The 14,371-nt window shown below is 32.4% G+C and overlaps 1 protein-coding gene across 1 annotated transcript; it reads left to right on the top strand.

Annotated features, from left to right (window-relative positions):
- The first annotated feature begins 3,212 nt into the window (after positions 1-3,212).
- LOC111898843 (protein ECERIFERUM 26-like) lies at positions 3,213-8,286 on the top strand. Its single transcript, XM_023894721.2, has 2 exons — positions 3,213-3,703; positions 7,226-8,286. Exons 1-2 carry the CDS (start codon positions 3,290-3,292, stop codon positions 8,051-8,053), a joined length of 1,242 nt encoding a protein of 413 aa, XP_023750489.1. The 5' UTR covers positions 3,213-3,289; the 3' UTR covers positions 8,054-8,286.
- Positions 8,287-14,371: the final 6,085 nt, after the last annotated feature.

Below are 14,371 nucleotides of genomic sequence, written 5' to 3'. Positions count from 1 at the left end.
CATATAAAACACATTAGATCACTTAAGTTGATAGTAACACGGAAAAACTGTAAACACGAATCCTTAAAAGACATATCGAGATCTACGAACAAATAAAACAAGCTTAAGGTTTTCTCGATCGAAAAATTGGTGTTTTAAAAAAACGAATTATTTGATGTAATTAATTTAAGAACCAAATAAAAATCAATGTTGAGATAGAATTGTACATGTTTAAAATAAGGTTAGGATTTCAAGAACAAAGAAAACTTGATTATGGATTTTCAATTAAACACCACAACTAACACAAAAACTCGATCCATAATCGATTTTATGCTTTAATACCATATTTGTTTGATAAAATTAAATCTAAGAATGCCTAAAGATTTAAAACATAATACATTTTAGAAAATATTAATTAAAAAAAAAAACAACTAATAAACTTTTATACATCAACATTAAAGATAACACAAACAATATAAACTCAACCACAAGAATAACAAAATTATATAACTCGATCATACAGAGCTAAAACACTTAAAAACCTTAAGACAACATTCTCTCTCTCTCTCTCATTACGAAAATTAGACGCTCGTACATTATGCATCTTCATTTATATGACTACAGCTGATATCTTTACCCAGTAATAATTTTTCATTTATTATGACTTTAGTTCCCCGACTTAAAAGCCTTTACAACTTTAGTTCAACATCTACGATCCACAACATTTGTCAAACATCAATCCACATCAACAATGCATCCCACAACAAAACTATAAAATAAAATGGACTCATTCTAATGTTGAGATTGAAAATAAGAACAATATTTTCGATATATCTCCACTATTTGAACTTTAATACTTGTAGCTTGTGAACATATTTTTCTATCATGCTTTCTTTCAGTGTAAGTGAGACTCGAGCACAAAGAAAGCAAAACGAAAAACTTATGGGTAAAGGTGTGGCTGGGAGGGGTTGAGAGAGAGATACGACATACAATACTAATAATATAAAAACTAATTACTTTTTTTGTTAAATCTGAAACAAAATAAAAGCATAAAAACTAAAATCAAAACAATTGCCAAGTACAAAATTATAAAATAAAAAATAAAAATCAGACTAGGCTACAATCTTTAACAACTACATAAACAAATTTATAATTTAATGTTGTATCTATTTAGAAGATTTAGGTAGATATACCAAATATCTATATGGTTTCATTTGTGAATTGTTGGTAACACCTTTTTGATGAATTAAGTTAGTAAGTTACCATCGTAACTAGAAGAATATGTTACTAGGAAACTTTCACATACTATGGATATCTTTTAGGAATCTTTTCTAATAAATAAAGATATTTTTGTCAAATGTCATATTCTTATTTATTTTGTCACATGTTATTTTGTGGTTATTTTAAATTAATTTTTATTCCACATGTCATTTTATGGTTTTTTCATTTTATTAAATTGTAGATAGTATTTATATTCAATAATAAATACATATCAATTTCATTAATAAACTTTCCTTCTAATTTTGAAATTACCAAATTAAAGATTCATTAATTTTCTTTATTTATTTATCTAAATTATTTGTTCAAATTTAAAAAAAAACACTTTAATTTTTATAATTCAATATTTTATCACTTGTTTATAAATTCATACTTTTCAAATGTTTAGAATTTTGTATTTTTTTTTAAATAAATCTATGTAATACACAGGTCTCACACTCAGTTCATAATTAAAGTCCGTATATGTTATTTTCTGGATTTTAAGATGTTACATAACAATATTAATGTTACCATAATAATTGGTATTCAACACACACACACACACACACACACACACACACACACACACATATATATATATATATATATATATATATATATATATATATACTAGGTGTGAGACCTATGTATTACATGAGTTTATTTAAAAGACAAATTAAATATGAAATTCTAAACATTTGAAGTTTGAATTTATAAAAAAATAAGAAAAATATTGAATTATTAAAATTAAAGTGGTTTTTTTCTTTTAAATTTAAACAAATAATTTAGTTAAATAAACAAAGGAAACTAATGAAAAATTAATTTAGTAAATTTGAAATTAGAAGAAAAGTCCAAAATTAATATGCATTTATTATTATATTTTAAATAATATATGTAATTTAATAAAATAAAAAAATCATAAAATGACATATGAAAAAAAATAAAATGAAAATAATAAGAAAAAGAACTATGTCATAATTCATTAAAAGAGGACAAATGACAAAATTATTTTCAGCATATACAATAATACCTCTATCAACGACCAGTTTCACTATCGACATGAAAATGGAAGAACTAATATCGAAAAGTTGAATTTAAAACCTTATTTGTATATAATCACATCATCGTTATATATTAACTTAATCAAACACAAACAATCGTGACATAAAAACGAAAGATGATAATGTATTTATTCACGTTTACGAATTTTAAACCTCATCACGTGAAATCCATTAAAATGGAGAAAAGTGACATGCACAACCTTGTTTATTAATGCCACGTTTTCTAGTTAATTCTTATTTACAAATAATAATATACTTGAATCAATATCGTTATGTCAATTATATTATTTATGTATATTTATTATGAGAAGCTATGCTATAAATAAGAAGTTTCTGGACAGAAAAAAATTAATTAATATAGGAATAAACAAAATTAGGTGTTAGTTTAGGTGTAGATTATCCTCCTTAATAAATGAAGGTTCTTTTTGCTACATGTCCTCTTCTCTTTCATTTGGACACATGATATTTTCTAGAATTTTTTAATTTTTTATTTTCCACTTGTCATTTTATTGTAATTTTTATTTTATTAAATTAAAATTTCACATTTAATATATAAGGTAATATATATGTAAGGTATTTATTAGAAATGATTTATATATGTAATGTATTCAATGTATTAAAGTCTCATTAATTTTAATAATTTATTTTTTTTCTCATTTTTCTTATAAATTCAAACTTCTTAAATTGTTAAAATTTCATTTTTTTTTAAATAAACTGATGTAATACATGGGTCTCACACCTAGTATATTTGTATTTGCCGGTTCAAAAAAAATAATAAGCCAAATTATATTTTAAGTAATTAAGTGAATTATTTAACCATTACGGAGTATTTCTTAAGATATATTTAAAAAAATATATATTAACCGAAAATAATTTAATTAAGAAATAATAAATATATCGTTGAAAACCTTTTTATCTTTTTTTTTTTTGGATTTGGAAACTTCCTCCTATAAAATTGCTACGTACATTTTTGAAAGCACCATAACACAATCATGGAGGCAAAACTCTCCAACATCCGTCTATCCACGGTGGTTCCTGGTGAAGTAACGGCGGCAAACACCATTCGCCGTTGCACAAACGCCGATTTAGCCATGAAATTCCACTACATAAAAGGAGTATATTTCTTCACGAAAGAAGCTGCCGATGGTCTAATCATTTTCGAACTGAAAACAGCCATGTCGTACCTTCTAAACCTGTACTCCACGGTGGCCGGCCGGATCCGACGGCGGCTGGAAAACAACCGGCCGTTCATCAAGTGTAACGACAGTGGGATTAGGGTGGTGGAGGCGGAGAGTAACACCACCGTTGATGAATGGGTTGAGATGAAATGCGATGTGAGTGAACTCGCTTATAGTGGTCATGTACTTGGCCCTGACCTTGAATTCTCTCCTCTTGTTTCTATTCAGGTAAATTATTTATTTTTTTTCACATGAATTTAATTATTTTAAAAGTTTTAGAAGAAAAAAAGAGGTTAAACAAGTTGGATAATGGATCAAATCGAGCTTGTATAATAACAAATTCGGTATATGATGATTTTCACCATGAAATTTGTTTTTAATTTATCGAGTTAGTTTACTTATTACCCTAATTTTATGTTTGGTAGTGGAATTTAAATCAAGAATCAAGAATAAAATAATATAATGAATTAGATCATTACAGAGCAATGGATTATCATCACATTCCATTATGTATAAAAAAAATAAGCTATTGGATAAAGATAGACATGTTATTTTACAAATATAAATTTTAACCATTAAATAACTTATGTATAAACATAATCGATAATTCGTTTACCAAAACCAAAACAAAAATGCGATGAAATTTAAAACATAAACAAAAAAAGTTGTATTTATTTTTAGAAAAAAAGATTTGAATTTTGAATATTAAGAAAATGTCAATTAATGTTATTTAAAGTTATCTAAATACGAATAAATTTGTAAATATGAATATATCATTCTATTTCACACCCATGTAATAGTGAGACAAAATCACCCATCCCTAAAAATACATGGAACATACTGGATCTTCTTTTTTAATGCATATATAAAATATAAACCATAACATCATTCATGTATCTACTGTCTGTATATATATTTCACATAAATTCATAAATTTGCATTTGTTGCACGTTAATAACCTAAGCACATCATTCATGGATTTAATTATAATTTGTATTATAGTTTCGTTAAAAACAATAACAGCTCTAAATATATCATATTCATGTAAGAATCCATCATTCAAATCACAGATTAAAACAAATTTAGCATAGGTCGGCTTTGTCATAAAGTCAACTATGAACTTAAAAGATTCGACTTAGACAGTTAGACGTATGTGCTGTCATCTTAATTAAGCCACACATGCTAAGCTATAGTCTTTCATTTCGAGATTTGTTATTAGACATTTTGCATGCATTAAGTAATATTTAATGGAAGAATTCAATAATACAACTTAATTGTATAGTCAAATATTATGAGATCATTTAATAATGTTTACAGGTACATAAATGAACTCTATTCACAAACATTCTCACATTTTTTTAAGACCGTAGGCTACACATGTACTCATTATATTAATCCTTTTGTACATCTTTCATCTTAAAGGAGATTTGAACCCTCAATCTTTGGCTAAGGGACAACTATCCGTCAACTCATAATACCACTACGCCACACATATATATATATATATATATATATATATATATATATATATATATATATATATATATATATATATATATATATATGTGTGTGTGTGTGTGTTTTAAACCTGCATAACCATTTTCCCAAAAACACGATAATAACCTGAATTCTCCTAATTAGAAAAAGCTTTTTTCCATTCTATGCTCGCCATTTATTTATTTATTTATTTTTTGCATTGATACCCCTCAAAAGAAGTTGATCATCGCATACTCTTCAAGGTATTAACTACCTTCATGGGGACTTTGTAAAGAGAAAAAGAAAGATACATCCTAAGATGACCAAAACAACTTTACATATAGCAAGCCTTCCTCCAAAAGAGACAGAAGCTCTCCAATAAGTAAAGAGAAGGGAACCTTCTTTGCAATTAATTTTATTACTAATTTCCGACCTCGAGACACCCATTCCATTCAATTTACTCTTAAGAAAGTTAACGGTGAATCCATTATACATGAGATTAAGGGCATTATCAAAAGACCATCCATTAAGAAAGTTTACATTGTTCGCCAATTGAAGCTAAGACAATTTACATGGGAGCCGAACACCATGAAACATAATATCTTTGAATAATTTGATTTGAGAGATTGTATTCATTTTGAACTCATTGATGTGATTTCAACTTGTTTCTCTGACCAATTCTTCCAATTTGAACAACAACAACAACAACAATACAATCTCATTAGAATAAGATAAGAATAGTTAAGATATAGGAAACCTCTACTCAAGAGCAGAGACTCTTCCGTAAATAACCTTTACGAATTTGATGTGTTTCCAGTTTAACTAGTTTTTCTTGTTTTACCTAGGAATGTGCAAAATTCGGTTGGGAACCCTAAAACCTATAATTTGGTTCAAATTTGGTATATTCATTTTCTTTTTTTAACAACAAAATGGTATATTTTTTGTTAGAATTATAGGGACAAAATATCAATATGACTTGGATAATTTGTTGTATCGTAATTACAACATTTTCCAAAATGTGTAATTTGACTCTATTTCTGGGTTACACGAATTCAAACTATGGGATAATCCAAGAAATCGAAACAAATTTTAGGACTAATCTAATTCACAAAAATAAAATATCTTGTTTGTTTCATGTTATGAAGAGATAATATCTTGCAAAATCATAATACAATTCTTGTGTCTTCTACAACACCAATTCTTCAACATATAGGTAAAAGATAGCAGTTTTGAGTGAAACAACACGTCTACAAGGAATTGATACCACCCTTGGATTTTGGCGGAAAAATAACGGTAGGATCCTTGGACCCTACTAGGGGCGTTGCCCTTAGATCCCACAAGGGGCGATGTCCCCTTGGAACCACACTAGGGAAGTTGCCCCATACCCTTGTGCTCCCGAGTTCTTGTTAGCTATCTAAGTGTGCATTCAACACCTACAATCTTGGAATATAGCTAAAGGGAACTCAACTTGTCTCGAATGAAATCCTGACTACACTTGATGACATTAAAATCACCAACATTTATTATAATATAGAAAAAATAGCTATTGGTTTCTTCTCAACCAAATTTTTTTACATTAATGAAATGAAATCATTTAAATAGGTAATTAGACTTGGAAAATTAACCTAAAACAAGTCGAAATTTCACATGTAAATTGTGATTAGATATTATGACTAAGTCAAAGTGAACCACATGATTTTTTTTCACATGTAATATGTGATTATATATTCTCATTTGTTCTGTTAAAAATAAAGTATGGCCCATACCAAACAATATAGGGTTTAGGGTTTATAAATGGGTTAGAATTACCGACTCTAGTTTAATTATGAGATATGAATCATTCTACCATCATTAGTTATCTTAAGGTATTTTGACCGGATAATAAATATATTTTTTTTCTATTTCTTTTCCTAAATGGTAATTCTTTAGCTAAAAAAATCCCCAACATTTTCCATTTTGAGAGGATCGGCATCCAAACTTCTTATTTTGTATATAATGATAAGGTTTGATACATATAGAGATGCGTGTAACCTATATTACTTTTATCAATTTATGTAATATATTTTTTAATCATGTAATGCAAAAAAGTTTTATAAAAATGTGAGAAAACAAAGTGTAGCTTGTTTTATTAAATACCTAAAAAGTATGTATGTTCAACGCATTGATCAATGATGGAAATACATTGCATTTATTTATAATAAACCTTTAACTATATTTAAAGATAGAAATACATATATAAAGTTGAACTTAATACACAACTTTATATGTTTTCAGTTCACGAGGTTCAAATGTGGAGGACTCTCAGTTGGATTAAGTTGGTCTCACATCCTTGGAGATGCATTATTCGCTTCAACCTTCATGAACTTGTGGTCTAAGGTCATTAAAGGAGAAACCTTATCTCAAATTCCCATCACTATAAACACAAACAATACAAAAATACCGGTTCAAGAAAAAACATATGCTTTTAGAGGTGTTGATCTTGCTGAAAACCTTTGGTGCAATGCTAACAATACCAAAATGGTTACATTTTCCCTTCATATTTCATCAAAAATTGTTGACAGAATAACTTCAAATGCCAATGCCAAGCCTTTCGAAGCACTTAGTGCCATCATATGGAAGTCATTAGCTAAGATAAGAGAGCAACATGATCCCAAGATTGTGACCTTTTGCACATATGGTTCTCCAAAGAATGAAATTAAAGCTCAAAGAAATGGCCATTTTGTGAGTAGGGTTGTTGTTGATTTTACGGTCTCGGAGGCTAAGGTTACAGATTTAGCACAAATGATCACTAATACGACACTAAATGATAGTGTATTGATTGAAGACTTTGTGGATGGAGAAAATAAGAGTTCTGATGTTACATTTTATGGGGAAACTTTGACATTTGTGAATATACAAGGGGCTAATTTGTATGGATTTGAACTAAAAGGGCACAAACCGGTTTTTGTAAACTATATGATGGCAGGGAGTGGGGATGAAGGAGTCATATTAGTTCTTCAAGGTCCAGAAAACTGCAGCGGAGTATTAGTGACGATGACATTACCAAGAGATGAGGTTATAAGTTTAAAGAATGAACTTCAAAATGAATGGTATATCATATGACTAAATGTCAATGACAAAGCATAGTTTGAGCATTCCAGTTTCATACACAAGCAGAAACACGAGTGGATATGGTTTTTTATTTATTCCTTTTCGGGTTTCGTTAGCAATCTGTACGGAAAGAAAAACATGCACTGGTATAAGAGTTCAAAATTATGTAATAGCCAAAGTTATGCCAGACAATTAAAAAATATATAACAATTATATATGAAAATAAATATATTTTAGGTGATTAACCAGGGTCAGTCCTTTAATTTTGAGGACCCTATGCGGAAAAAAAAGAGGCCCCTAAAATTAAATTATATATATATATATATATATATATATATATATATATATATATATATATATATATATATATAATTCTATTAATAGAAATTAAGATAGTTTAGGATGAGATAAAAGGAGAAATAGAGAAGAAGAAAAGGAAAAAGAAAAAAATAGAAACTGATTAATTTGAAAATGAAAATGTGGTTGCTAAGAATTGAACCTTGGTCTTTTACAATAAACTTAGAAAAGCGGAGTCACAAACCATGCAAACTACAAACTTGTTTTGCTTACTTTTGCATCAAATAGTAATATATAAAGGACTTAACAAAAAAAAACAAAGACGTGAGAGGATTCGAAGCTTGGTCATCTTAAAGGTGGTGTAGGGCATGCGCCTTACCAGCAAAACTAAAGATCGTATTTTAAAAGTTTAACGTAATGTATTGTATATTAATAAATTAAAAATATAGTTTGGCTAAAATTCGGGCCCTACTTTTTTCGGGGCCCTGTGCGGTTGCACAGGTTGCACACCCCTAGGGTCGGGCCTATGATTAACTTGCACGTAGATATCAAAATAATTTGATGATTCATGTCCAATTAAAGAAGAGGTTTGTCAGCATGTTGTTTATGATCATTGGTAACATATAAAAACTTGTAATTTTTGTAAAGATTAGAAAATAGTAACATAATACATATGTCCAAATAAACCCTTAAGATACAACAAGAATGCAAATTACACTTTATGTTAACTCAACTAGATTTTCTCATGTATCATCAATTTTTCGAATATAGTATTGTCAACAAGAGTTAAAGTTCCCCCAAATAGACTTGAATGTCCCAATTCGGTTACATATGTCCTCTACTTGTCCTACTTAGATCTACTACATTTTTATATATTGTGAATTGATGAACACACACACACACACACACACACACACATATATATATATATATATATATATATATATATATATATATAATTTTTTTAGCTACATGAGGTGTATAGAGTGTTGAAGATGCTCTGAAACCTTAATTATGTATGGAAATATGTTGACAAATATGTAACCATTTTGGAAGTGTTTTGTTAGATTGTGTTGCATCACATGATATTTTCTTTTATGCAACATTTTACTTATTGATATTGCATTTTATTACTTTTATGTAAGGGAAGAAAATATAATATATTGTGTAGTTATGTGTTTGGTTATCAAGTTAGCTATCTCGTATAAATGTTCCTTTTTTTTTGGGATTTTGTAATATGATTAAGACTCTTTCTAAGGTTCTATATCAAGCTATTGGATGTCATATTTTTATTCATTCCATTAAATGTTTTTCTCCTCTCTCCTTTGGTGATTTTCAGCTATGTAACATTCTCCTTTATTGCTGAGCTTCATTAATATATTAAGTTGTTCCTTGTGGTTTCCCCTACATGGGTTTCCACATATATTTGTGTTTTTTTTCTTCTTGTTGTGTTCATCATATTTTTAATATTACTTTTCTCTTTTCTTCAATGTTAATGAAAAGGCAAAAGGGCATTATTAGAAACATATATACCTATACATATACAAAATCCATAAGGCTCAAAAGTTAAAGAAAGTACATATGCCAAGGAAAGCAGGTTCTGGGGAAATCTCATTTAACCCAAATGATTCAGGAATCTCCACAAACGGTGGTTCACAAGGTTGGTGATCAACCAACTCCCTAAAATCCGCTACTAACAAGGGCTCATTTTTCTAGGCAACTAAAGTTGGAATGGACTCGGGCTTTTGACATAGGACTATGAATTTATTTTGACTAGAGAAGATGATCAGGAAGACTTTGGCGTTAGGACGAAACTTTGATAAGCTTTTTTTAGCCAATCAATTCTTTGTGATCGATCATCAACAATCCATGGTCGATGGCTTATTGTGATTGATTTCTTTATATTTTTTTCGAGCATCAACCATCCATGGGTATATGGTTGATATGTGAAAGAAAATACAAAGATAAATGAGAAGAAAATACGATATAATTACGGTTATTTGTTAAATCTGAGAGATGAAAACTTGTTTCTTAAATTGATGGGATATTATTTGATATGATATTAACGACTTGTTCAAAAAACTTAAATAACCCTAATTAGTTTGTTAGATGCCCATAAATATTTTTATAAATGATTCGTTCATAAACATTCTCATAATAAACTTTGTTCTCGATAAACTTCTTTATATATATATATATATATATATATATATATATATAGAGAGAGAGAGAGAGAGAGAGAGAGTTAGGTTCAAATGTTTTCACTATCTATTGTGTGCCTGTATGATTGATTCTGGACCAATCATTTTAGTTATTTTAAGAAAGTAATTAATGCTTATTAAATGCTGAAGATGTAATTAATACCTATTATATCTTCAACATGTAATATGCATTAATTACTTTCTTAAAATAACTAAAATGATTGGTCCAGAATCAGTCATACAGGCACACAATAGATAGTGAAAACAAAATAACCTAACCCTATATATATATATATATATATATATATATATATATATATATATATATATATATATATATATATAGAGAGAGAGAGAGAGAGAGAGAGAGAGAGAGAGAGACGTTCACTTATTCTAAGTATCTATTGTGTGAATGTAGGGATGACTGTAGACCAATCATTTCAAAAAACTTGGATAGGGGTAAAATAGTAATCTTAACGTTTAGTTAATTTTAGTAATTAAATAATTTAATGATTAATCCTTTAATTTAGGCAAATTAATGTTTCATGAACCAGATATAACAAGACCTTCAACCCTAAATCTTTCAATAATATTTTCCCAATCGCTGGGGATGATTGTGTCGAAGAAGAGAGAAGGCCTGAGTTGGGCTACTCCACCGACGATGATGGCATCGCAGCCTTGGAGGGAAACTGTAACGCTCTAAAAATTTCAACCAATTTAAACTTTTAAAAAACAACCCAGTTTCATTAAATTATTACAAAAAGGTTTTCAATACAATTATTATCAGAGTCTTCCCAGAACCACATCATAAAACATAATCATGAGGAGCTGTACGATCACGCCTTTGCCTTGCCACGGTCTCCTGAAGAACCTGAAAAACATTAAACCACAACTATAAGCCCGAAAGCTTAGTGAGATACCCCCAAAATACCAACCACATATACCATACACGCACAACATGCCATATCATAACAAAACACAGAACAGCCATGCACTTCGGGTCTACTGTGTGACTGGTCCGCCGCACCGGCCTTCAGTCCACCTGGTCCACCCTCCGAGTCTAGCCATATACATCGAGTCTACAGTGTGATTGGTTCGCCCGCACTGGGCCTTCAATCCACCTGGTCCACTCTCTGAGTCTACAGTATGACTGGTCCGCCCGCACTGGGCCTTCAGTCGGCCTGGTCCACTCTCCGAGCCTTTGTACGTCTGGTCCGCCCTCTTGTAGCCTACAGCCTATCCGGACTGCTCGTTGGGCCTTCGGGATAACCGGTCCGCCCTGGGTATGTTGGCCTACAGCACAAAGCAGGATCCGCCTCAACCCAACCCCAGTCCAACAACCATGTGCACATAAACATTCGATCATATAATAATTCACATCCAATCAAACTGATCTAGTAGATCACATAGCATAACATCATCCTAACCAGGATACCGACCTAACCGATCACTAACATAAACCATCCTAACTACCAGGATGCAACATAGCAAAGCAATAACATAAAAACGATACCCGGATCACAATCCGATAAAGGGCCGACCTTGGTGCCGTAGACCCTGTCGATATAGTGAGGATAACTCACCTGCAACTGTTGACTGAAGAGATAAGACCAAGCTGCTCCGACCACTGACACGATCTCCACCACTAGCCAACACCAAAACATTGAACTCAAAAACAATTGCCAATAATTACCAAAATGCCCCTGAAAGTCAACTGGTCAACCCTTGATCAAAGTCAAAGTCAAAGTCAACCTCCTGACTGACTCTACTCGCCAAGTCAACCCGCTGACTCGTCAAGTCCCCATGTTCAGAACTTCCCAATCCGTGACTCAACTCGCCGAGTCACCCCGAGACTCGCCGAGTCCTACAATTCTAAGTCCCCTCGCACTCAACTCACCGAGTCCTCCCTTGACTCACTGATTCACGGCTCAACCAGAAGAAGGTTAGGACCTCACGACCAGACTCGCCGAGTCCAATAACATACTCGCCGAGTCCAAGGCTATCTTCAACCAACTCGCCGAGTTCCTACCCATCTTCAAGCAACTCGTCGAGTATACCCTTGTGACTCGCCGAGTAACCCTAGATCTTAATCCATACAGAAGCTTTCCAGGCCATGCAGATGATCCAAACCATAGATCTACCCTTCTACAACCCATCGATCACGTAAAGTGGCAAACTTTACGTGAATCCAAAGACATCTAAGTATATAACACTCTAGGGTTAGGGTTTGGGACAAGATGACTTCACCAACCACTCAAGAACAGGGACTTTAATTCACTCTAGACCTTCTCCATTCCAGATCTGAGGTAGCAACCTCAGATCTAACCTCCAAACTCAAAATATCACAAGCTATGTTTTCCAAAAACTCCAAAATGATGAATCTAGAAGAATAACAGCCCAAGCAATGAAATAATACCTCAAAAGAAAGCTCCAACAGAAGAGAAATATGTATCCTTGCAAAGCCCTTTGCTCCAAGCCTCTTAACTCTCCAAGATCCCTTCCAAAATCTCTTCTCCAAGGCTCAAATGCTCTCAAATCACTCACTAACGCGCATTAGGGTTTTCTGGATGTCAAGAGAGGGTAAAGAGGCTGAGGAGAGGGAATAATGTCCTTTATATAGGGCTCATCCCCCAAAAGGGTTTTCTCCACACAACACCAACTCGTCGAGTCCAGCCGCCGACTCGCCGAGTTGGACACTTAACACGCGACCAGAATCGCGACCCTACTCGCCGAGTCCACCCATGGACTCGTCGAGTTACCCATTCACATTTTCACTTTGAACCCTGAACTTGCACTCCTGAACTTGGGATGTTACAATTCTCCCCCACTTAAATTAGGCTTCGCCCTCGAAGCCTGCGGCAACACAACTCCAGAACTACTCTCGCAATGCACCACCTGACATTAACCAGACCAGGTTCCTCAAAACACAACCACCGAAACCCATAACCCAACTTTCCCCTTGCGGTGTCCTGACCACCGCTTCAAGCCGGCCACCGGCCTCATCCTCTGATAACCACACTTATCAACCGAGTACCACTCCATGATACTTCACTCGCTCCAAATCATAACAATCACTTGACTCATACGAGCTAGAAATAACCCTGAACCATTGGGATCCCGATCTGAGTCCAACTTCATCCACTCCATGCTGACAGGATGACACATCCTTCAGCCTCAGAGCAACTCCCATGAGTTCTCCTCGGCAATCTCATACCCATGCTGAATTGGCTCTAGCATCCTCGGGTTGGGAAAACCCGATACACTGATGACACCTCCAAACATCCCCCAGGATGAATTTCCACTACATACATAATTCCTTGGCCAAATCAAACTGGGAATCCAAGACTCCATCCCTGCATCCCTTGTTTAAGTCCATTTTGGACTAGGATTTCCTTATTGGGCCCAATGGACCAATAAGTTTCCAATTGGACTATCTTGGGCTTAGAACTCTTGAATGGGCTCTAATTGGACCCACTTTCATTTATTTTAATATTTTGGGCCATATTGGGCCTAGAATGAAACAAAATATTTAAATGAACCTTCTTGGGCTATAACTAACCTAATTTAGCCCTAATAGGTAATAAAAATCACATTTATATTTATTAGGACCAAAAATCACTCAACATAACCATGAAATTGGGCTTAAGCATTTAATGCCCAAAACCTCTCTCTTCCCTCTCCATTCTCGGCCCAAGCCCAACCAAAGAAGAAGAGTTGACTTTTTGCATTGCCACCTCATTTTTACTCAATGGGTCTCCATGCAAATCCCATACACCCAAGTAAACATCTCATCAATCTTCTTTCTTCTTTTACTCCTTCTTCTTTTGGCCGA

Source organism: Lactuca sativa, chromosome 6 (assembly GCF_002870075.4).
Source record: "Lactuca sativa cultivar Salinas chromosome 6, Lsat_Salinas_v11, whole genome shotgun sequence".
Lineage (NCBI taxonomy): Eukaryota > Viridiplantae > Streptophyta > Magnoliopsida > Asterales > Asteraceae > Lactuca > Lactuca sativa.
The sequence above is the reverse complement of the archived record's forward strand: the minus strand, read 5'-3'. Positions and strand labels throughout refer to the sequence as shown.